Raw genomic sequence first — 23659 nt, forward strand, 5'->3', positions numbered from 1 at the left:
ATTCGCACTTTGGAAGGTCTTGTTTTTAATCCTTCAGGGAGACTAGCCACCCTCCTCACCAAACAAGTCTGGTGGGGAAACAAACCATTTTAGTCGCCAGTGACCCGACCATGTAGTACTGGGTTACATGGTACCAGTACCTGATATATATATATATATACATACACACACACATACATACAGGGTGACCTAATAAAAACGGGCCCCAACTCTAATTAGGCCCTGTTTCTTAGTGTTTTGTCCGAATGAAATGAAACTTTGGTCATAACTAGTTTATTATATTCACAGCATAACATCAAAACATTAGGGTCTTTCGCCTTTTTTTCTCCGTTGACTGTAAAATGCTCAGAAAAACAATTGAATGTCCTGTTTTTTTTGGGAGTCACCCTGCGTATATATATATATATATATATATATATATATATATATATACATACTAGCGAGGATACCCGGAGTTGCCCGGGTGTTGTTGGGTGTGGCGGGTAAATCAATACAAAATAAAAAAATTAAGAATAAGTGAACGTAATAACCCTGTTTAAATATTATAACCCCCCCCCCCAAAAAAAAACCGAACATGATGCAAAATAAAAAATAAGCGAATGAAGTTAAAACTTCTTTAAAAAATCGGAAAAACAAAAACAAAAAAAAAAAAAACGAACGAAAAAATAGCATAAATAAGCCCATCTCAATATCAAAATTTTGAAAATCGAAAAAAAAAAAAAAAAAAAAAAACTGATATCTCGGCTCGAACGTGCAATGTTAAGATAACGATGCTGCCACTATACTGACTGGTCTATGGCCGTGTTTTTTGCGCATGCGTGTATGGCTAAATTGTCATGAAGGAATGATTTTTTGCTACCCCTGCCTGTAGAAAAGTGTCCAGTTTAGGGTGAAGAAATTAATGTTTTTAACCAATTGTACATTTTTTTTTTCTTTAAATATTATCCAATGAGGCCATTTCAATAAATGAGCAGTATTTGTTATCTCATTTACAAACTAAAAAAAAAAAAAAAAAAAAAAAATGATGAGTACCGAATAAGTTGAGATACTAAGTTAATAAATAAAACATTTCAACAAGTACAGCATTTGATTAAATGAATAAAAAATTAAATTGTTCATATTCAGTGTGTCTGTGTATCTGTCTGTCTGTCTGTGTAAATTTCCCTACGCAATAACTCTTCATTTTCAGTCTACAGACTCGAAATTTGATACACGGGGTACTGAGATTTGGGAAAATCTATGTGATAGGTTTTCGGACAGAAATTTGTAGATTAAGGAGTCAACATTCACCAATTTGACCTTTGAGAACTCTACCAAACTCCTCCGACAATCTTGGGTCTATACACTTGAAATTTTAGATATAGGTTCCTTGGACATGGATTTAACTTAATAACTTTATCATATACATATTCAGGGAAGAATATGTTTTTATTTCGTTAACGTTTCAATTTGAACGAATAAACATTGTAGCTGGACAAATTATTAGATTCGTAAGAGGACGCATCGTTTTGACAGTTTTCATTAAAAATAAATGAACGAAATAAAAAGTAAAAATAAATAGATAAAAAATAAAGCAAAAAAAAACTTTAAAAATAACTAAAAAAATTTAAAAACAAGTGAACATGGGACAGGTTTGTAGCTGAACAAATTATGAACAAAAATTTGTTGCCACAGATGGCATCCAAAATGGGAAATAAAGTTTAAAAAAAATATTTTTTTTATTTTTAGGCAACTAATAACGAAAAGTTAAATTCAAAGTTAGATTTTGGAGAAACAAAACAAAAAAAAAACATCAAAAACACAAGAATCATTTTAAAATTAAAAGTAAAAAATAAAAAAAAAGCATGCCCCATTCAAGATGAGTGTAAAAATTGCATATCAAAGTTTTTTTAGAGGCAGAGATTCGTAATAGAGGCCGCATCGTTTTGACAGTTTTGACATTTTCATTAAAAATAAATTAAATAAAAAAAAAAATAAATAAAAAATTTAAAAAATTTAAAAAAATTAAAAATAAGTAAAAAATTAATGTAAATTAAAAATAAACAAATTAAAAAGTAAATTAAATCAAAAAGTAAATTAAAAATTTTTTTAAATATATAAAAATAAATTAAAATAAAAATTAAAAATAAATAAAAATAAATAAAAAATAATAAAATAAAAGATTAAAAAAATGTCGTTCTTATAAAAATAATGCGGTTATACTTTCATTATAAAACGAACATAGTCACCTTTTGAGAACAAGGATATTTGAGCTACAATACATAGTTTGTTGATAATCATAACCAATTTCATTAAAAAAAATGAATAAATAAATAAGTAAAAAAATAAATTTAAAAAAATAGACTAAAAATAATAAAAATAATGAATAAAAAATAAAATAAAAAAAGATATAAACAAAAAAATAAATAAAATTTAAAAAAAAAATGTCGTTCTTAAAAAAAATTATAAAACAAACATGGCCGCCTTTTGAGAAGAAGGATATTTGAGCTACAATGCATGGTTTGTTGATGATGATGATCATCATCACATTCATCTTACATCTATTTTACATGCTGGCATGCACTGGACTGCTTTGAGACATTTTTCCAAAATTAACCTATTTCTGGCCAGGTACTTATTTATTCCCCATTTCTCTCAAGTCCATATTTATCATTTCCTCACATGTTTTCCTTTACTTTCCTCTATGAACTAACCCTGCTACCTCAACTGTTTTAAATCAACTAACCCAAGAACTCTCATCCATTCTTTCAATGTGACCAAACCAACAAAGTCTCCTGTTATGCACACATCTACCTATATGCTGTCCGAAGTCATCAGATCCAAACGCGTCTTTAAGAGTTGCATTGCACACCCATTGTTATTCTCATATCATTACTTTTCATGCAATGCATGTCCTCCGACCTCACTGACATACATCACATGATTGATACACTTTTCCTAAGTGGACAATAACAATACTCTGCTAATTAATAATAGCAAATGTTCCTTGAACTTACTCCATCTACTACTAATTCTAGCTATTAGACTAGTACCTGCTCCACCCTGTGCGCCAATGGTATTGTAGCATAAGCAAGGCCGAATGAGGACAGATAACTTTAACTAGCATAAATTGATTGTTTGAAATTAAATTCTATTTGAAATAAATGTTTATATATATATATATATATATAATAAATTCCACAGTCAAACAACGTCGCAGCCCACAAGAGCCATGACAGTCAAAGAACCGGAAGTCCAAGACTCGAGTTTCGCCCTCATTTGGGCTCATCAGTTAGACACATCCGAACTCAGGATTCGAAACCCGAGCCTCTTGCATGCAAGGCAAGCACTCTACCAACTGAGCAAACACTCTGCACACAAGAATTTCTATTAACCAACATAGATCAAGCAAACCGCGCCGAAATCCGACTGTGAAATGAACCTACTTTGTCTCAACAAGGGACGCGGTCATCCAACCAGCTAATAACCCCAAGTCAATGGCTCACAAGTAGGAGTTTTTACTCGAAAGGACGATGCCATCCAGCAATGCTAATATATATATATATATAAAAGTGAAATTGTGTGTGTGTGTGTACACATTTCCCTACCAAACTACTCTACCACTTTTTGGTCTACAGACTCGAGATTTGACATAAGGAGTATTTGGATTGGGGAAAATCTTTTTAATTGGTTTTCAGCAAGAAATTTGGCTGTCAAGTGGTCAAAGTCCAACGATTTGACCTTTGAAAACTCTACCAAACTCCTCTGCCAATTTTGGGTCTAAACACTTGAAATTTTAGATGTAAGTTATTTGGACATGGATCAAACTTTTTCATTGGATTTGAGCTCAAAACAAATGTTAAGGGGTCAAAATTGCTGTCAAAGTTTAAAAAAAAAAAAAATTGACCTTCGCAGTCTCTACGAAATTACTCAGCTAATTTTTGGTCTATACATTTGAAATTCTACATAAAGTGTATTCAGACATAGGGCAAGCTTTTTAATTGGTTTCTGGCCAAAACTTTGGAAGTCAAAGTTCAGAAGATTTGACCTTTGCACTCTCTAGCAAACTATTCCGCCAATTTTGGGTCTAAACACCTGAAATTTTAGATGTAGGTTACCTGGACAGGAGTCAAACTTACATACAGACATATGGACATAAAGTTATGAAGAGTATATAGGGCCCGAGCAAAGCCGGGCTGAACTGCTAGTATAAATATAAATTTGAAAGATAATGTTTAGAAAAATAGTATAAACAAAATGGGTTTTAGAATGATTAAATTGATAACAATAATTTAAAAATAGGTCTGAGTTAGATGTAAGAAAGCCTTATAATCTATTAGTTTCTCACCCAGAACTGCTAGACTCTGGAACTCCCTTCCGGGTTCCAGTTTTCTCAACTGTACCGACATGCAGAAGTTCAAGTGTAATGTGAACAGACATCTTGCTGCTCGAATTCCTACATAGTATTCCAGCAACTTATGTCCCCGATAGTAGCCCCCTACATCAAAGTGGCACTGTGCCTTGTTTGGGGTGAAAAATGGAAGTAAAAAAAAATCACTGGTGAGGCATGCAAACTTTTTTTTTTTTTTTTTTTACACGAAATAAGAAAACAAACATTTTTAATATTTAGAGAAATAGTATTAACAAAATGCGCTTTATAACGATTAAATCAGTGAGTTAAAAATACCAGGTTGAGAAACTGGCGCAGTGTATCCTCCTCTCGAGGGTAGATGGGACTCTCTTAAGCTGTGGTGTCATGATAAAAAACAAACCCTTGATAGCCTTGGCGAAGCATCAAGTATTCAGCTACGGACAAGATTTGAATTACACTCGCGTAAGGAGTTCAATCTTGGTTGCAGCCGTGCTGAATGGATAGATGGATTTAAAAATAGGTCTGACCTATAGTAGTCTGACGTAGAGATCACTTAAGAGGACGTTGATCTTAGAATGAGACGTGGAGATCGAGCTAGTTAGTTGAGCTGGGTTTTAGGAGTTGGTAAGAGAAGTTGGTTTCTCCAACAGACTGGAAATGTGAATAAGAACGGTGCTTGCAACTTCGAGAAGGAATAGGACTATTGGAAATAAAGACGTGTGAATATCATTTTACCAATGATTTCTATGTTGGTCTTTTCTTCAGAGAAGTTGAAGATCTTTATTTATCCGATAGTCAAAACAGGTGTCTCAAGAACCGGCTGAATGGAACCTATCGGACGAGAAGGTATTGTCCTCTTCAATGTTTTGAGATAACTACTAGAGATCAATGTACAAATCTATCATTCAATATATATATATATATATATATATATATATATATATATATATATATATATTCAATCACGGTAGCGTTTGAATATATGGTTAAGTGTCAGTTTTAGTCATTTAAAACTGCTTTAAAGCTTCACCGCTCACTCATTTTTCGACTACATTTCAAGCAAATATTACAGTTTATAAATCACCTTCTCAGCTATATTGTGAAAAAAAATTTTTTTTCAATTATTATTCAGTAAAATAAAAGTTATGATGAATTTACTGGTGTTCAAAATAGTGTAAAAAAAAAAAAAAAAAACGTAAGGAGGTGAGCTACGTTTTTTATGACCAGTTTCCATAGCAACCACATTGCTTCAGCGACTATTGTTGCTACCAATTCACCACTCTTGCAAAAAGAGAAGTAACAAGTGAAACAGACGGAATGAAAGGGAGATAATTGGTGGACTTTATTGAAAGCAGACAAGTGCCATACGTTGTTATTACATATGTGTATGTTATGTTTATGGGAGCAAAAAAATAAGACTGAAATTAAACAAAGAACAAGTGAATTTACTGGAAGCCTGAAAAGATCATGGATTACAATAGAAAAATGCGAGCATAAAAAGTAGTATGGTTAAGCTTAAACATAGAAAAGTAAAGGACTAGTTGTTAAAGCAGGAAAAAAAAAAGGACAAGTTATTCTAGTAAAAAATATAATAAATTTATAACTTAAAATCTTGCAGCATTAAGAATTTTTTTTTTTAAATTCCAATTTATAACATTATATAATCAATTCTTAATGCTGCAATATTTTAAATTATTAATTTATTATATTTTACTCGAATATCTTGTCCTTTTCTTTTCCAGTTTTAACAACTAGTCCTTTACTTTTCCATGTTTAAGTTTAACCATATTACTTTTCATGTTCGCATTTTTCTATCGTAATTCATGCATTTTTCTGTTGTAATATAGTTATGTATACACACACAAACCCAAATATATCAACTGATGTTTCAAAACCCCCGATAATATTACAAATATTAAAAACTTCTGGATAATATTACAATATCATCGTGATAACAAAATTTCTGGACAACCTCAATAGCTTTGCGATCCAGATATACTTTATCCACATCCAAGTTCTTGTTTGTTTGCACTATCTTATATTTTTGTGCACACAAACTCGTTATCATCTCTCAATCTATCTATCAAGGAAGAAACTGCCAGTCAGAATCAAATAACGAATAGTTAGATGCATTGCTATCTAGGTTTAACATGGAAAATCCGAGAAGATAATTTTATGTTATACAGGATTCAAGTGGTGGTGGTGGTGGTATGCTTCCTTCAAAGAAAAAAGTGTGCAGGGAAAATTAAATTTACAAGTGGTCCTCGGTCGCCTGTAAACAGGATTCAAGTGAGGAGATAGGGTTCATGCAATGGAAAAAAGAAAAAAACAAAAAAAAAACAAAAAAAAAACAAACAAACGTACAGGCAATCAAAGCATTCACTCCAAATGAAGCAATTCAATTTGTTAGTTAAAAAAAAAAGAAAAGAAATAACATTTTTATCAGTAAGTATGCCAAAATATGCAAAATTTGAAAAGAAAAAAAAAAAAATGAAATTTTTTCCTCAGAATGAAAGAAAGATAAAGAAAAATTTATCCATATGTTTTTTTGTTTTTTTTTAAATTACATTTTCACCCCGAACAAAGCACATTGCCACTTTGGTGTAGGGGGCTACTATCAGAGACATAAGCTACTGGGGTACTATGTGGGGAGTTGGGCAGCCGTTTTTAAACCAGATCTCATTTAACACCGGGACAAATATACTAACAATATTTAATAACTAACATGAAACTAAATAAATTATAAAATAGGAAAATCGAATAGTAATTGTCTGTATTTTTGAGATGAGGAGTTTTCATTTATTGAGATTGTCGGACTGACTTCCTCATCTTGGTTGTTATAGTCACAACGTTTCGGACATTTTGCCCTCCGGCCTTCATTAACATTAACAAAAAACAACTAAGAATTGTCCCATATGGCCGAGTGGTCCTAGACGTTGTATCAAAGTTTACAGTTACCCAAAGGTGCTGAGTTCAATCCTGAACGAAGGCAGTGAAAAGTAACATTCAAAACAGAGAATCAGCAATTATGTCCCAGAGCCTAGCTGGAGTCCGAACACAGTATCCCCGTAATAATAATAATAATAAAGGGTTGGGTTCGAGACTCCTAACAAACGGTTCCCCAGACCTGATGAAGGCCGGAGGGCAAAACGGCCGAAACGTTGTGACTATAACAACCAAGATGAGGAAGTCAGTCCGACAATCTCAATCAAGGAAAATCGAAACTAAAAATTAAAATAAAATAAAAATAATTCGCCCCCAACCCTCCTGCACCCACCTTTATAGCCAATTAAAAAAAAAAAATTATAAATACACCAAGCCTCAAAGGAAAAGAAAACAACAACAATTGCTCTCGACAACAATCTGATGCCCGATAGAAAGCGCTCGAGAAAAATATGGCCGACCAACAACTTTTGGTTGCCATTCTATATAATATGCCTGCCGAAATTAAAAAGACCACTCGGCAAAGAGAAAAGATATCCAACAAGATCGGAAAAAGGAATAACTCTGTCGTGTTCAGTCTAAACTTTATTTTAATGTACATTTTTTTTTTTTTTAAATCGCAAATCCCTTGATTCAGTTTGGAAAAAGCAAGGGCAAAATCGGTCAGCTGACTCCCCCCTTTTATTTTTCTTCTCTCTCTTTCCCTTTTTTTTTTTTTTTTTTTTAAATTATTTTTTTAAAAACATGTTTTATGTGTTTTACTTTTAATCCTGAACAATAAAAGTCTTCCCTTCAAGATTGGGAAACACGCGTACATACATACACACTAACAGACATCTCTCCTTTATATAAATAGACTAGCGGGGGTATCCGGCATTGCCCGGGTGTGGAGAGGGGATGCAGGGGGGGGGGAGAGGAATCAAAACAGTAGACAGCCCAGGTGAACACAAGTGTTAAAAAAAAAAGTGGTAGTAGCGGGGGTGCCCAGGTGTGGAGAAGTGGAGTGGGAGAAATCAAAACAACAGTAGGCAAAAAAACAAAAAAACAAATGGTAGTAGGAAGGCAGGCTCGAACCTGTAATGCAAAGGAGGAGAAAAAGGTGAAAAAAAAAAACTCAAAAAAAAAAACTAACGTCTTAGCTGATGCGTCCACTGTGAAACGGGAAGTTATGAGCATACGTTGTAAGACGTATGATGACTTTGCAAAAATGTTGACGGAAAAAGTGACTGCCCTCCTTGTAAAAAACAGCCCAGTTGACGGTGAAAGAATAATTGTTTTTGGCCAATTTTTCAATATTTGTCGTCCAAGACATTGAGCTTTAAAACGATACCAATTTTGTCACGGTCCGACGTGTCTGCCGAAAGTTTTTGCAAGACATACAAACACACATATACAAACATACACACATTTTGCCTTTTATATTATAAATAGGCTAGTGGGGGTGCCCAGCGTTGCCCGGGTGTTTGGAGGTATAAAAGAAAAAAAAGTTTTGGTTGGTAGGTAGGTAGGCTTGAACCCGAACCCTTGAGGTTAATAAGCTTATGACTTACCACCACGCTACACTGGCAGAGAACTGAAAATGTGTGAAGTCAAACGATTAAAAAGTGATGCGACAGGTGCGTGAATTAAATGAGGTCATGCCATAGGGAATGAAATGCACTTAACTTTGGCTGCAAGCCAGTTTCTGCTTATGTTGTTTGTTTCCCCAAGATATTTGGGAAAACCAGCTCCTCATTTAAAGCGGAATGTTGTAATGAATAGCAATTGTCTGAGATGACGAATTTTGGTCGCATTGATCAAACTTCGTTGCTTTCTGGACGTCCCGAGCACGAGTGCCAGGGAGGCTAATTTTCCTACGGTTTAGTTTCGCTTATATACGACAAAACCAAAGAAATACGCGGAGAGTAAAAAATACTGTGAAAAGTGTGTAAAAATCGCCCAAATAAAAGATACATGCGACCTCGTTTCGTAAATCGTAAATATTATAATCTAGGTAGCATATAAAAGGTTGTAAGAAAGAGTTACCGCCTCAAGCTCCCCCCCCCTTTGCCGGATATACACAAAAAATGCACACACACACTAACACACATTTTGCCTTATATATATATATACTAGCGAGGGGTACCCAGCGTTTCCCAGGTGTTTGGAGGTGTGTGTGGTTTTGGGTAAATCAAAACTCCGGGGTTGGGGTGGGGTTTAAAATAATAAAAAAAAATGTTTTGGTAGGTAAGTATGAGGATTGAACCCGAACCCTTGAGGCAAAGTTAGAAATTAAAGTGTGAAAAAAAAAAGAGTGCGATGTTAACCATTGGGCCACCGCGAGATGCTAACGGAAACACGTTTGAAGTTATTTAATTACTTAAATTAGCAGGTTTACATTTTAATGACTTAATGAGGTCAACTTTTGACTGTGAGGTAGCATTTCATTTAGTGTGGGAATGCTTTTTTTTTTTCTTTTCCCAAGACGTTGGGGGTAGGGGGAAACAGCTCCACTTTTCGAAATTGAACAGCAGTTGTCTTCTGATATAAGGAAATAATATTTCCACATTGATCAAAGCTGATTGCTTTTGGACATTTCTGGCGATCAAGACCGGAAAAATAACGCAAGAATTAGTGTTGCTTTTATTATAGGAAAAGGCCTAACCCACATGCGGCGAGCGAAAACTGTTGAATATTTATCTTCCCGAAGTCGAGCAAATTAAATAGACAGGCGAGCTCCCTTGTTAACTCTGAGATATTACAATTTACATGTGATATAAAAAGTTTTAAGAAGTTGTTAGGCAACGACCGCTTCTCTGAAAAAAGCCTTTTGTAGACATACAGAAAAAGCGAACACACATACATACATACATACATTTTCGCTTATATATATATATATATATATGATTATATTTACTGAAAAAGAAATAATGCTGAAAGTTTTTGCAAGACACACAAACACACACACACACATACATACATTTTGCCTTTTATATATATAGATAGATGATGATTATTTTTACTGGAAAAGAAACAATGCTTTCTTTACACAGATGTATTATTTCAATAGTCATGCTAGCAATAATAAAAAAACAATTCGAATAAAGAGTTAAATGAATTAGTAATGAATAGGGCTATGACAACAGCGTATTCTTTCCATTGTTTTGACTCAAGTATATATCAGACACAGACACGCTTAATCAACAGAGAACAACATCAGTCTATACAAAAGCATATAAGATATTAATGGATACACACTCGAGAGTCAAAACAATGAAAAGAATATGCTGTTGTCCTAGCCCTAGTCTTGTGTTGACCATGCTTAAGCAGAATAAAAGGAAGGAGACCTTCAGATGAAGATGGAGATATAAAAACAGCAGATTAAAGAAAGTCTGTCAAAAAAAAAAAAAAAAAAAAAAAAAAAAGAGAGAACACACAAACAAGAGAGGGCGGATCAGCTGGTGTCGTTGAATGCTGCAAAAGAAGCTGTTCATGCAGTAAGCAGAAGTTGGTCACATCTCACCTCTGTAAAGGACACCATCGAAGTGGGTGTATTCTCACGTTGAATAATTCGAGACTAGATGATGTAGCAGAGAAAGGGGAAAAAAACAAATCTTGAAACGAGTTTTTGAAATTGTTGAGGCAAAAAGTTCAAAAAAAAGAAAAAAAAGTTAAAAAAAAATTTTTTTTTTTAAATGCAGCGTGATGGACACCAACTTGACACCTGGAGATAGTTGTTGTACAAGCTATCATAAACTTACTAAACAAATGTGTAATAGTTTTATTTAGATTTACCTTGTGTTGCCCGATATTAAATATAACGTTAAATTTCTTAAAAAAACAAAAAACAAAAAAAAACGAGACTAGACAGTGTAGCGGAGAAAGGGGGAAAAAGCAAGTCTTGAAACGCGTTTTTGAAATTGTTGAGGCAAAAGTTCAAATTCTTTTTAAAATAAAATCAATAAAACGCCTATACTTATGAATTTCATTTGATACTTTAAGGATTCTAAAAGAGACTAGCGAGGGGTACCCGGCGTTGCCCGGGTGTTTTTCAGGTTATGTGAACAAAAACAGGTGCCCGTGAAAAAAAAAAAAAAAAACGAAGCCTTCACGACATGCAATTGGAAAATAGTAAAGTGTTAAAAAAAAAAAAAACAGGTGCGCGTTTTTGATTGACGTGACGGCGATAGGTATTCAGCAGTAAGAATTTTGTGTGGGACAGTTTTGAATGAGGTGAATAAATCGGTTTGTTTGTTTTTAAAAACCCGCTCCCTGTTTATTAGGAGGAGCAAAATGAAAGCTACAGTCTGATATGACGAAGTCGACATTGAACAAACGTTACTTAGCTCTCTTGAGACAACTGGCTTCGGGCCTGTGATTAGAGTCGAGTTTCGCTTTTTTTATACCGAAAACCGAATGTAACGCGTGCCGATGCAGGAAATGTCGAATAATTAACGTTTGAAAGTCAATAAAATTAAATAGACAGGCGAGCTCCATGGGTAACTCTGAGATATTACAATTTATAGATGATATAAAAAGTTTTAAGAAGTTGTGAACCGAGCAAGCGCTTCTCTGAAAGAAGCCTTTTGTGGACATTGAGGAAAAGCATACATACATACATTTTCGCTTTTATATATATATAGATAACACCTCGAGATAGTTATTGCACAAGTCAACATAAACTTACTGAACAAATGTGTGATACTTTTATTTATACATTAGCAGATTTAACTGGTGTTGTCTGACATTAAACATAACGTTAAATTTGTTTTAAAAAATTTGAAGTAAAAAAAAAGAGAAAAAAAAAAAAACAGAAAGAAACCGAGACATGATAGTCGACGATAACTAACCTTTCTTAATGTTAAATGACAACTGCAAAACTTCAGATTATTTTTTAAAATAAAATCAATAAAATCTCTACACCTATGAATTTCATTTGATCCATTAAACATTCTAAAAGAAATGACACCTTGAGATAGTTATTGTACAAACCATCATAAATTTACTGACCAAATATGTAATAGCAAATTTACCTGGTGTTGCCCGGTATTAAACATAACATTAACTTCCTTAAAAACAGAAAAAGAACGGAAAGAAACGGAGACATGATAGCCGGTGATAACTAACCTTTCTTAACGTTAAATGACAACCGCTATTCAGGTCTTAAATTTGTGCGGTGAGAAAGCTGTTTGCATGTTGACGGTGTGTCTCTCTGTTGAAGATACTGACAGTGTGAGACTCTAAGAAAGCAACTTCTGTCATAGACATGCGTCAGAAGCAGAAATATGTCATTGAATTTCTTACAAAAGTGCATTGAGAATGGTGGTGTGTACAAGTGGTCAAAGGGAACGGGTCGCAGTAATCGTTAGTAGTGGAAATTCGGTAAATTGGATTACTTAAGGGGACGGCTCATCAAGAATTTATTTACGTTGGACTTGAAGACGACCATATTGTAGTCAGCTGGAAAGCAGGAAAACATAAGAGAATTCCATAGGTGTGCAGTTCTAAGAAAGAAGCTTTGCTCATGGAATCTGCGTTTAGGTTTTTAAGCACAGATAAAGAGTGGGGGGAATTAGTGATAGTGGTTTCAGTTAGACAAGTATTTTTCACGAAAGTTTAGCGAGGGGGATCAAAGATTGGAGCTCAGACGAGCACTTGCCATGAAAATAACGATAAAGCAGAGACAGGCTGGCAACGTCTCTTCTGCGAGAATAAGGTTGCAGGGAAGAGAAAATAGCATTCCCTACGAGGCTACGAAGTCAATTTTGAATTCTGTCAAGGCAGGATAAGGTCTTTTTAGCAGCTTCTGCCGAGATGTGGCAACAGTACTCTATCCTTGGACATAGCTGGCTCTTATATAGGTAGAGTATTGCATCAGCAGTTAAATATCTAATGGATCGATAGAAGGATCCCACCATTTTTCGAGCAATCTTGGCAATGGATGTTCCATTTTAGATTAGGAGTAAAGGTCAAGCCCAGTAGCTTGTCAAAACATGGAGCCTCCACAGACACTCATTTCAATTGATGCCAGATGGGGATCAGAGAATTGATGATGTAAAGATAAAAGCTTGGTTTTAGATGCATTTAAAGTAACAACCCACCTTCCACCCCCTCCCCTTGTATTCTTAAGTTAATCACCAACTCATTGAATTCACTATCCTTTTTGGCCTAATGGTTAGCGAGGAAGACTAATTGCCCTACATTTTTGAGTTCGATCCCACTTCTCTCTCTATCTTTTTTTTTTTTTTTTTATATTCTTCTCCTCCTTTGCTGTTCGGGTTCGAGCCTGCCTGCCTGCCTACTAACAATTTTTGTTTTTTTTGCTCAACACACACCTCCAAGCATCTGAGCAATGCCGGGCACCCACGCTAATAAATAAAATAAATTCTACTTGAATTTTATCTTAGCCATTATCGAATTCCAACTGAACATACATTTACAGGTCTCTACAGACAAATTTATCTTTGGTTGGTTGTTGACAACTAAATATTTTCATTTATTAGACAAATAGAAAAGTTACTAGCCAAACCCACCTGATTTTCGGAATATGACATCATTGTTCTGTAATGAATACATACATTATAAATAGTTTTCTAAATTTACACTAAATGTTATGTTTAGCCTTGAAGTCTAAAACAATCAAATTTCTTCCGAGGTTTCTTTTTAAACGACCTTTATTTAAAAAAAAGAAAGAAAGAAAGAGTATATTGTTCTATTAAACCTTTGTTTAAATAATTTGACTTTTTTCTTTTTTTTTTTAAAATAAAACTAACAAAGAGTTGAAAAGACATTTTTCACACGAAAATGAGCCATGAAAGATTGTCAATGTAAGTAAATAGACGGCAAAAGATAAGCGTTTTATTATTCTTAGTCGACGCTTGAAAAAAAAAACTCACAAATGCGACTTTTCTTTTTTGTTTTAGAAATCAGTTTAATGCACTTTTTTTTTCTTTTTCACGAGGTTCGTTGACGCCAATCATGCAGTGTGCCATTGTTGGTGCATGTGCCATAGGTTGGCCACCCCTTACTGAACCAATAAAAAGTATTCAAGTTATAGAAGATACTCACATCTGCTGGGCGATCCTTTTTCATCTCCTCTTTCGCACTCTTGATACTCTGAGTATCAATACTGCTGTAATCTTCGTCAGACGCAACGCTATCATAGAGAGGTTCATCATCGCTTGATACTTGGCTGTAGCCACGAGAGTTTCTCTGTTGACAAGACAGAGCTGCTGACGCACGACCCGCTAGAAAAACAAACAAAAGAAAAAAAAGATTTGTAAGTTCCACATTAATATAATCAACTTCTAAGATGAAATGCTTTAAAAATTTCTTCCAAAAAGTTTTTTTTTTCTTATATGACATTTTTAGAAACCAAGTAACAAGGTCACAAACAAACATTTATTTGTTAAGCTAACCTGAAAATTTTTTTAATTACCTCCCTTTGTATTAAAACTAATATATGTATATATTAATTTATTTTTTTATTTTATTTCGGACTATTAGTCTCATCTTTATTAGTTGTTTTTTTTTTATCTTTTTATTGGTTTGTTTTGTTTATTCACGACGTTTCAGCCAACTATTCCTCTGGCCTTCATCAGGTAGTAACCGCGACGGATAGGAACTTCGAATCTCCTAACTGCATTCTCAGCCATCACTGCCATCCGTAGTTGTTGTCGTCTCACCACATTTTGACCAATTAACCTCTGGCACGCTTTGGGTGGGATTGAAACCGCTATCTTCAGAAAACGTTGTGAATAAACAAACCAATAAAAAGATTAAAAAAAAAAAAAAAAAAAAAACAACTAATAAAGATGAGACTAATAGGCCGAAATAAAAAAAATAAATTAATATAAAATGCTCATCTGAAAAATGAATTCCAATTAAGGAATAATATATATATATATATATGCGCTCTACACTATTAGGACGAAATTTTGTGGTCAATAAATGAAGTTTCCAGATAAAAAATAATTTTTTTTACTGATTTTTTTTTTTTTGTCAATTCTAATAAATTACAATAGTAATTTCCAAATTATGCAGTCGAAATTACCTCGATATTACGTACTTATAAAAAAAAAAAAAAATCAACTTTAATCATGTTAGCAGGTGAAAAATTTCGGGCATCTTGTTTAAATCGAAATGGAAAATTACCTCCCTTTTGAACTCTCCTGTGTCTTATGATCGTTTTCATCAAATTCTTTTTTTTTTTTTCTTTAATAAATAATTTTCTAACATATCGATTTTCGTAATTTTTGGATAAAATCATCTTTAAAATACGAGGAATACTTAGATAACATTGTTTTCATGTGAAATTCAATATTATGGTTTCCGAAATTTCGTCCTGATAGTGTAGAACCACCTATATATATATATATATATATATATATATATATATATATATATATATCAAATTCTCCTACATCTAACAAAAGAATTACCAGATTCTCCTATATCTAGCAAAAACTTGCCAGATTCATCTACATATGACAAAAAATTGCCAGATTCTTTTAAATCCAACAAAATTTTTAAATTTAGCAAAAAATTGACAAATTCTCCTAAACTCAAAGAATTGACAGATTCTCTTAAATCTGGCAAATAATTGTCCATTTTTTTTTTTTAACATCTGGCAAAAAATGTATATTTAGCAAAGAATGACAGGATATTTCTATATTCAGCTTTCTAAATTTACAAGATTAAAAATGCAATTTTTTTAAACTGTAAACACAATTAAGATAGCTGACTTGTTTATAAAAATATCGAAATACATTAGGATAGATTTCATTTCATAATTAAATTTAGTGTCTAGTAGGCATTAATAGGCATTAATATGTGTGTGTGTAGTTAAATGTTAATAAAAAGGGGAGTGTCCAAATGAACAGCACCCTTCTCAATATATATGTGTGTGTGTGTATTTAAATGGTAATAATTAGTATATTAATAGGGTTAAGAACCCAACATCCTTCTCAATACATACATATATTTTCATACAACGCATACATAGGCCATACAACAACAACACTCTCTGGACGACTAACCTATCATTTAGCTCAAATTAGTGCCATAAAACAACATCTAACATCCCACGATAAAAACTTACAGTCGCCTGACATCAGAAATATCTTAACTAACAATACTAAAATCAGATACCTTAACAACTGCACACGACGACTAAAATTACTAGAAGCCATACTTAATATGATCGAAAAGAATATGTCTGAAAAAACAACCTTTCAGCTTCATTCTGCATAAGTCACCTACTGAAATTAAAAAAAAAAACGCCCGGCAAATTGAAAAATTATCCATTAAGATCGGAAAAAAAAAAAAAAACTTTGTCATGTTGGTAGTGAGCTTTGGAAGATTGTCAGTGAAAAAAAGAAACACAATCACTAAAAGATAAAGGTTTCATTATTTCTAGTCACCACTTGGAAAAAAAATCATTTGCAAACGCGACTGTTTCACTCGCAATGTAAAGCTCTGGGTAATAAAATATTGAAGCAACTCAAATTTCAGAGAAACCCACCAGTTGATATACAAAAATATATTTTATTGATTGATTGATTTTATGGCATATCAACCTATGTGGTCACTTAATGCCAGAATCTTTTATATATATTAATAGTTATAGGTTTTATGTATGTATCTGGTGCTCAGTGTCTATGTTAACTATATAGTTAGATAAGGTATTTTTTTTTTTTAATTTTGTTGAGTAACCCTGTTATCTTCAGATATTTGAGAAGAGTAGTTGGGTCTAGATGAGTGAATGTCTTTTACAGTTTTTTCATTATATAGATTCAGTCGGTTTGTTTTCAAGCCTTCGCATCTTGTTAATATATGATTTACTGTGTATGATTCCTAGCAGGGTGTGCAAAGTGGGGTTTCTTCTTTTTTGAGTAGGTAGGAGTGTGTTATAGAGGTATGACCTATTCGGAGTCTTGTTATTATAACGTCGTCCTTTCTGGTCATTCTTTTGTTTGGTTTCTGTTTTTCCTATGGTTTCCTGGATTTGGTATAGCTTGTTTCTAGTGCAGGAGTTCCACGACTCTTGCCATGTGTTTCTAATATATTTGTTAATGATTTGTTTTAGATCGGTATGAGAAATCTTATTGGTTATGGTCGAATTTAGTGCTGTTTTTGCTGCTTTATCAATTATCATTACCCTTTATGTTGATATAACTGCGTATCCAACAAAACAAAATGTTTTTATCATTAGGAATATCATCAAATCTATTTAGGGTTTTGGTGATTATTGGGTTCGTTGGTTTCCTGTTTTCCAGTGTTTTGAGTACTGATTTGGCATCTGAGCAGATAATGAATTGTTTATCTTTAGAAGATTCTATAAGATCGAGTGCCATACCAATGGCTGATACTTCAGCACTGTAGATTGATGCTTTGTCTGGTAATCTTTTGATTAGGATTGCTTTATTGTGTATGGCTGCACATCCAACATTATCTCCATCTTTTGAACCGTCTGTATAAATTGTTGAGTGTTTGGAATACTTATCTTTAATTATTTGAAATTTTTCTTGATAGATGATTGGATTGGTTTTTGTTTTAGGGTATTTAATTAGGTCTGATATTATAAGCCATACTTATAAAAAAAAAAAAAAAAAAAAAAAAGACAACAGCCTTTTTGAACCGGATCTCATTTAATACCGGGACAAATATACTAACAGTATTTAATAACTAACTAGAAACTAAATAAACAAACTATGCAATTAGAAAATCGAAATTAAAAATAAAAACAATTCTACCCAACCCTCCTGCACCCACCTTTATAACCAATTAAATATATATATATATATATATATATATATATATATATATAATTACATCAAGCCTCATAGAAAACGAAAACAACAACAATCGCTCCTGAAGATAATCGGATGCACCCGATAGAAAGCGCTTAAGAATATGTCTGAAAAACAACCTTTGAGCTTCAATCTGTATAAGTCACCTACTGAAATTAAAAAAATCACCCGGCAACTTGGAAAATTATCCATTAAGATCGGAAAAAAAAAATAATAACTTTGTCATGTTCAATCAGATGTGTCTGAATAATAACCTGCTGCCAAAATATAAAAATATATATATATATATCCATAGCCCTTTAGCCCCTGGAGGGGCATAGGCCATCTACAACTTTTTGTAGATGCTTTTGTAGCGAGGAGTTCTTTTTACAGGGTGAGAGTGCTGGCCCCACGCCCAATCTTCCCAGAAGGTACATACAGCGCCTAGCCTTCCCAAATGGTCACCCATCTGGCACTGGCCAGACTCAACTTTGCTTAACTTCGGTGGTCTGGCAAGAACCGGTGTGTCAACGTGCTTGTGCCGTACATATATATGTGTGTGTGTGTGTGTGTGTGTATTTTTTTTGTTTTTTTTTTACATAGGCATCACCACTTATCAAGGCCAAGAGGACATTCGAGGATAAGGGTTACAGAGTGTACAGTAGAAATTGGACAATATAGTAACCGTTATTAATGGAGATTCGGTAAATTTGTTTACTTATATGGAACGGCTCATCGAAAACTTGTTTACGTTAGACTTGAAGACAACCATATTGTAGTCAGCTGGAAAGCAGAAAAACGGAAGACAATTCCATAGGCGTGCATTTCTAACGGGTGTTTCTTGTTAAAGTTTGGCGAGGGGGGGACCATAGAATAGAGCTCAGCCGAGCACTTGCCATGAAAATAACGATAAAGCAGAGACAAACTCGCAACATCTCTTCTGTGAGAAAGAGGTTGCAGGGAAGAGAAAAGGGCATCCCCCACAAGGCTACAAAGTCTATTTTGAACTCTATCAAGGCAGGACAAGTCCTTTCTAGCAGCTCCTGCCAGGATGTGGCAACAGTACTCCATCCTTGGATGTACCTTGCTCTTATATAGATAGAGAATTGCATCAGCAGTGAGATATCTACTGGATCGATAGAAGGATCCCACCATTTTTCCATGTGTATATGTGTATTCTTAAATGTTAATAATTAGTAAACCCAAAACCATGAAGAAAAAAAGTACAAAGAAAAGCAGATTGGCTAATAATTAAATCTTAATACCAATTCCCAAAGCAGTTAAAAAAGAAAAAGTTTGAAGTTTAAAAAGATGAACCAAAAATAAAAAAAATCTTTTTTTTTTAACAGCGTCTCACCAGGTGTGAAAATAATCTTTGGCTGAATCTTCAGATTAGAATCAGAATTCTTGCCTTCGATAAACTCTTTTAGTACAAATAGAAAAACAAAAACAAAAAAAAAAACAGTAAACATTTATGTAAAACATAATATAAAAAAAATTATAAATAAATTTTACATTTTGACATTACATAGTTCACATCACTTCAATATATATGTGTAGAAAGATAACCAAAAATTAATAAATGAATTTCAACAAGGGTCATTGATAGTGCTCAATCAAAGAGAGCAAATTATTATTATTTTTTTTATTATTATTTATGTAAATACAGTCATATCTTGCTACGATGTGCAGACCGTTTCAATCATAAATGATCTCATCAGGCAGGAAAAATTAAAATTAAAAAGGTTCCAGACCTTTTCAAATTTTGAGGAGAGCCTCAAAATTTGAAGTCGTCTGGAACCTATTTAATTTTTCTTGCCTGATGAAATCAAATATGATTAAAATGGTCTGCACATCGTAGCAAGATATGGCTGTATTTATATAAAGAATAATAATTATACATATATATATACATACACACAGAGTAGAACCCCGGATACAGTATTAAAAATTAGTAACAAAATACAGTACAGTATATAATACACATGTATATAATCAAATAACAGTACGAATAACACCATAAGGATGGTGGTGGTGGTGGGGGGGAGCAAATACCGTAACCAGGGACTGGAAAAACATTGTATTTCACATCGTAAACTGAAAAAAAAAAATACCCTAGAGCCACCATATTCCCGGGGTTCTACTGTATTGAGTAGAATCATTTGCTTGAAATGTACTCGGTTTGTGTACACCAATCGTAATGGATAAAATAAAAAAAATCTTTCTCATGAATAAAGTTCTTTATAATGAAAAAGACCTTTTTTATATAAATTTTGAAAAAAAAAGTCCAACTCAATGAATGCCTTTTTATTGGGTTCCAGAACATATATATAGTGTAGCATAATAATATCAGGTTCCAAATATCAGGTTTTCTCAGTTGGGAATTTATTACTTTTCAAAAGATTATCTTCATAAACGAGAAGTAACAGCAGTGTCCGTTACATGAACCATATAAGTTGTTCAAAACGGTGTTTTTATAAGTTTTTGAAGGTAAACATCTAAAGAGTACGCGACTAAATATGCAGCAATAACATAATTTTGCAGACTTGTTAGTTGCAGTATGAAGTAATATGTTAATGGATACTTTTTGAGAAAACTTGATATTTGGAACTTTAAGAATTATTATACTACACTATATAAGTGAAATTGTCTGTCTGTGTATATACATTTCTCTACCAAACTACTCTGTCAATTTTTAGTCTACAGACTCGAGATTCGGGAAAATCTTTTTAATCGGTTTTCAGTCATAGATTTGATTTCAAGGGATCAGAGTTCAATGATTTGACCTTTGAAACCAAAACTCCGCTAATTTTGGGTCTAAACTTGAAATTATAAATGTAGATTACTTGGACATGGATCAAACTTTTTAATTTGATTTGAGTCCAAAACAATAAATGTTAAGGGGTCAAAATTGAGGTAAAATGTTTTAAAAAATTGACCTTCTCTACCAAATTACTCAAATTAATTGACGTCTCTACCAAATTACTCAGCTAATTTTTGGTCTAAACATTTGAAATTTGCATAAAGTGTATTCAGACATAGGGTAAGCTTTTTAATTAGTTTTTGGCCGAAAATTTGGCTGCCAAGGGGTTAAAGTTCAAAAGATTTAACTTTTGTGGTCTCTAGCGAACTATTTAGCCAATTTTGCATCTAAACATTTGAAATTTTCATAAAGGGTATTCAAACATGCAGTAAGCTTTTACATCAGTTTTTGGCCCAAAATTTGGCTGCCAAGAGGTCAAAGTTAAAAGAGTTGACCTTTACAGACTCGACCAAATTCCTCTGCCAAATTTGGGTTTAAATACTTGAAAATGTAATTGAAACAAAATTGTTGAATGGTAAAAATAATGTCATTAATAGTTAATTAATAGTTATCATAATGATAGTATAGTAAAGTATTATTAACAAAGGTGATAGTTTTAAATAATAATAACCTCCCCACGAGGGCAGAGTCAGAGACAATGTCGGCTTTTGATGGGGAGTAAATTCCGTTCCCTCCCTGTTACAAAAATAGCACACAGGATAGGGATAAAAATAAAAATATTAATATAAAAATGAGAATAAAAATTGTCTCAGTCCCGAAGGAATTCTCATTCATAGACTGAGGGAAAATATATATATATATATATATATATATATATATATACTAGCATTTCAGCCCAGCATTGTCCGGGTGTTTGGAGGTGTATGTTGAGCAAAAAAAAAAGAAAAGCAGTATTTTTTTTTTTTTAACTTTGACCCCTATTGTGATCCCTTAAAAGTTAGTTTTAGGCTCAAATCAAGTTATTAAGTTAGATCCATGTCCAAGGAACTTATATCTAAAATTTCAAGTGTTTAGACCCAAAATTGGCGAAGGAGTTTGGTAGAGTTCTCAAAGGTCAAATCGTTGACGTTTAACCCCTTAACAGTCAAATTTCTGACCGAAAACGGATTACAAAGATTTTCCCAAATCTCAGTACCCTGTATATCAAATTTCGAGTCTGTAGACTGAAAATTGACAGAGTTATTGCGTAGGGAAATGTACACAGACAGACAGACACGTTCACTTTTATATTTATAATAGATTAATTTTATTTAGTTTAAAGGGTAATGATGCTATGATTGTCTTCACTTTTATAGATATATAGATATACATAGAGAGAGAGAGAGAGAGAGAGAGAGAGAGAGAGAGAGAGAAAGAGAGAGAAAGAGATTACTTACTGTGTTCTTTGGGCGTAATTGCAATTGATGTTGTTCCCATCTGTCTTCTCTTGGCATCACTGAGAATGTCAATAATAAGAGTGACAAATTCTCGAGGGTTAAACCGAGCCAATTTTTGACGACCCTAGGGAAAACATAAGGAATGACATTAAAATAAAACCAAAAAACTTTATTCAAAATCAATTAACCTTTTATCTCTGTCGACTTCAGAAATTCAATTACATTTGTTTATTATTGGGTTAAATATTAATTTATTTGGTAAATTTACTAGTCTGAAAGTATCCTGTACCTCTATAAGGCCATCATTCGCCCATGTATGGAGCACTGTTGTCATATTTGGGCTGGTGCGGCTGCTACTAGTCTCTCCCTCCTGGACAAGGTTCAAAAGAGAGTCACCAACCTGATAGGTTCTGAACTGTAATCTAAGCTTCAGCCTCTGTCCCATCGACGAAATGCTGCATCACTCTCCCTGTTTTACAAGTATTTTAATGATAAATGCTCTAACGAACCATAAGCACTTGTACCCCTCAACGTAAATACCTGCGACAAACTCAACAAGCAGCAAAATCCTACCCCTACACAGTAGAGATCCCTAGGTGAAAGCCTTCTACTCTAATAGTTTCTTCCCCAGAACTGCTAGACTTTGGAACTCCCTTCTGGGATTCTGCTTTCCCAACTCACCCTTTAAAAAATTGGGAAAACCAAAACCAAAAAAAAAAGCAAACAAACGTAAAACTTCTTTAAAAAAGAAATCGGAAAAACAAAAAGCAAAAATAAGGAGAGAAAATGATGAACGTATTCGGAAAAAAAAAAAAAATGGCAAGTCCATGGTGCGTTTCACCCAGTAGAAAGCATAGAAGGAAAAGGAACGTTAAAATTCCATTCCAGTTTTTTTAAGCAACTACAAAACAAAATAAAGCAAAAAAAAAAAAAATGGTATGAATAACCCTTCGATTTGGTAAAATTCCATTCCAGTTTTTTTTTAAAGCAACTACGAAGTAAAGAAAACCAAAACCAGCGTTCCTTCGTAACTGTCCCTTGTGAACAGTCCCGGAGCGGTGTAAGTGGTGACGGGGGAAGGAGAAATTAATTAGAGAGAAAAGATTTTACTACTTCCATTGATTTTAACCGATTGTTGCAGTGAACTATCAACAGAAAAAAATATAGGAATCTACAATTATCAAGTAAGTGGAGAGGTAATATGCCTATAACACACCTCAGATATTGTGCTGCAGTTTGCATGAAATGTCCTGATTTTTAATCCTATTAAAGTCAAAATCATAGGGAAAAAAATGAGTTCATTTTATATATATAGGGATGAAAGAGTTCGCTGTGGAATTTCCATAGGTCCCGCTAGTTTTGATAAATTATTGATTTGTTTTTGGTGGAAGGGGAG

The 23659-nt window shown here is 33.4% G+C and overlaps 1 protein-coding gene across 3 annotated transcripts in view; it reads right to left on the reverse strand.

The window, feature by feature from the left end:
• Positions 1-23659, reverse strand: part of LOC145269031 (ARF GTPase-activating protein GIT2-like) — a 428028-nt gene that overhangs the window by 106009 nt on the left and 298360 nt on the right. Inside the window, exons 14-17 of one of the 3 annotated variants that reach the window (XM_080124620.1) lie at positions 22264-22387; positions 19421-19486; positions 14342-14520; positions 10797-10850 (exon numbers count right to left, since the gene is read on the reverse strand). In XM_080124620.1, coding sequence (XP_079980746.1) covers positions 10797-10850; positions 14342-14520; positions 19421-19486; positions 22264-22387 — 423 coding nt within the window. The remainder of the gene's footprint in view (positions 1-10796; positions 10851-14341; positions 14521-19420; positions 19487-22263; positions 22388-23659) is intronic. The other 2 variants (XM_080124622.1, XM_080124621.1) reach the window with 2 other exon arrangements.

The sequence above is a fragment of the Euprymna scolopes genome, chromosome 45 (genome assembly GCF_053919585.1).
Source record: "Euprymna scolopes isolate OS-2025 chromosome 45, ASM5391958v1, whole genome shotgun sequence".
Lineage (NCBI taxonomy): Eukaryota > Metazoa > Mollusca > Cephalopoda > Sepiida > Sepiolidae > Euprymna > Euprymna scolopes.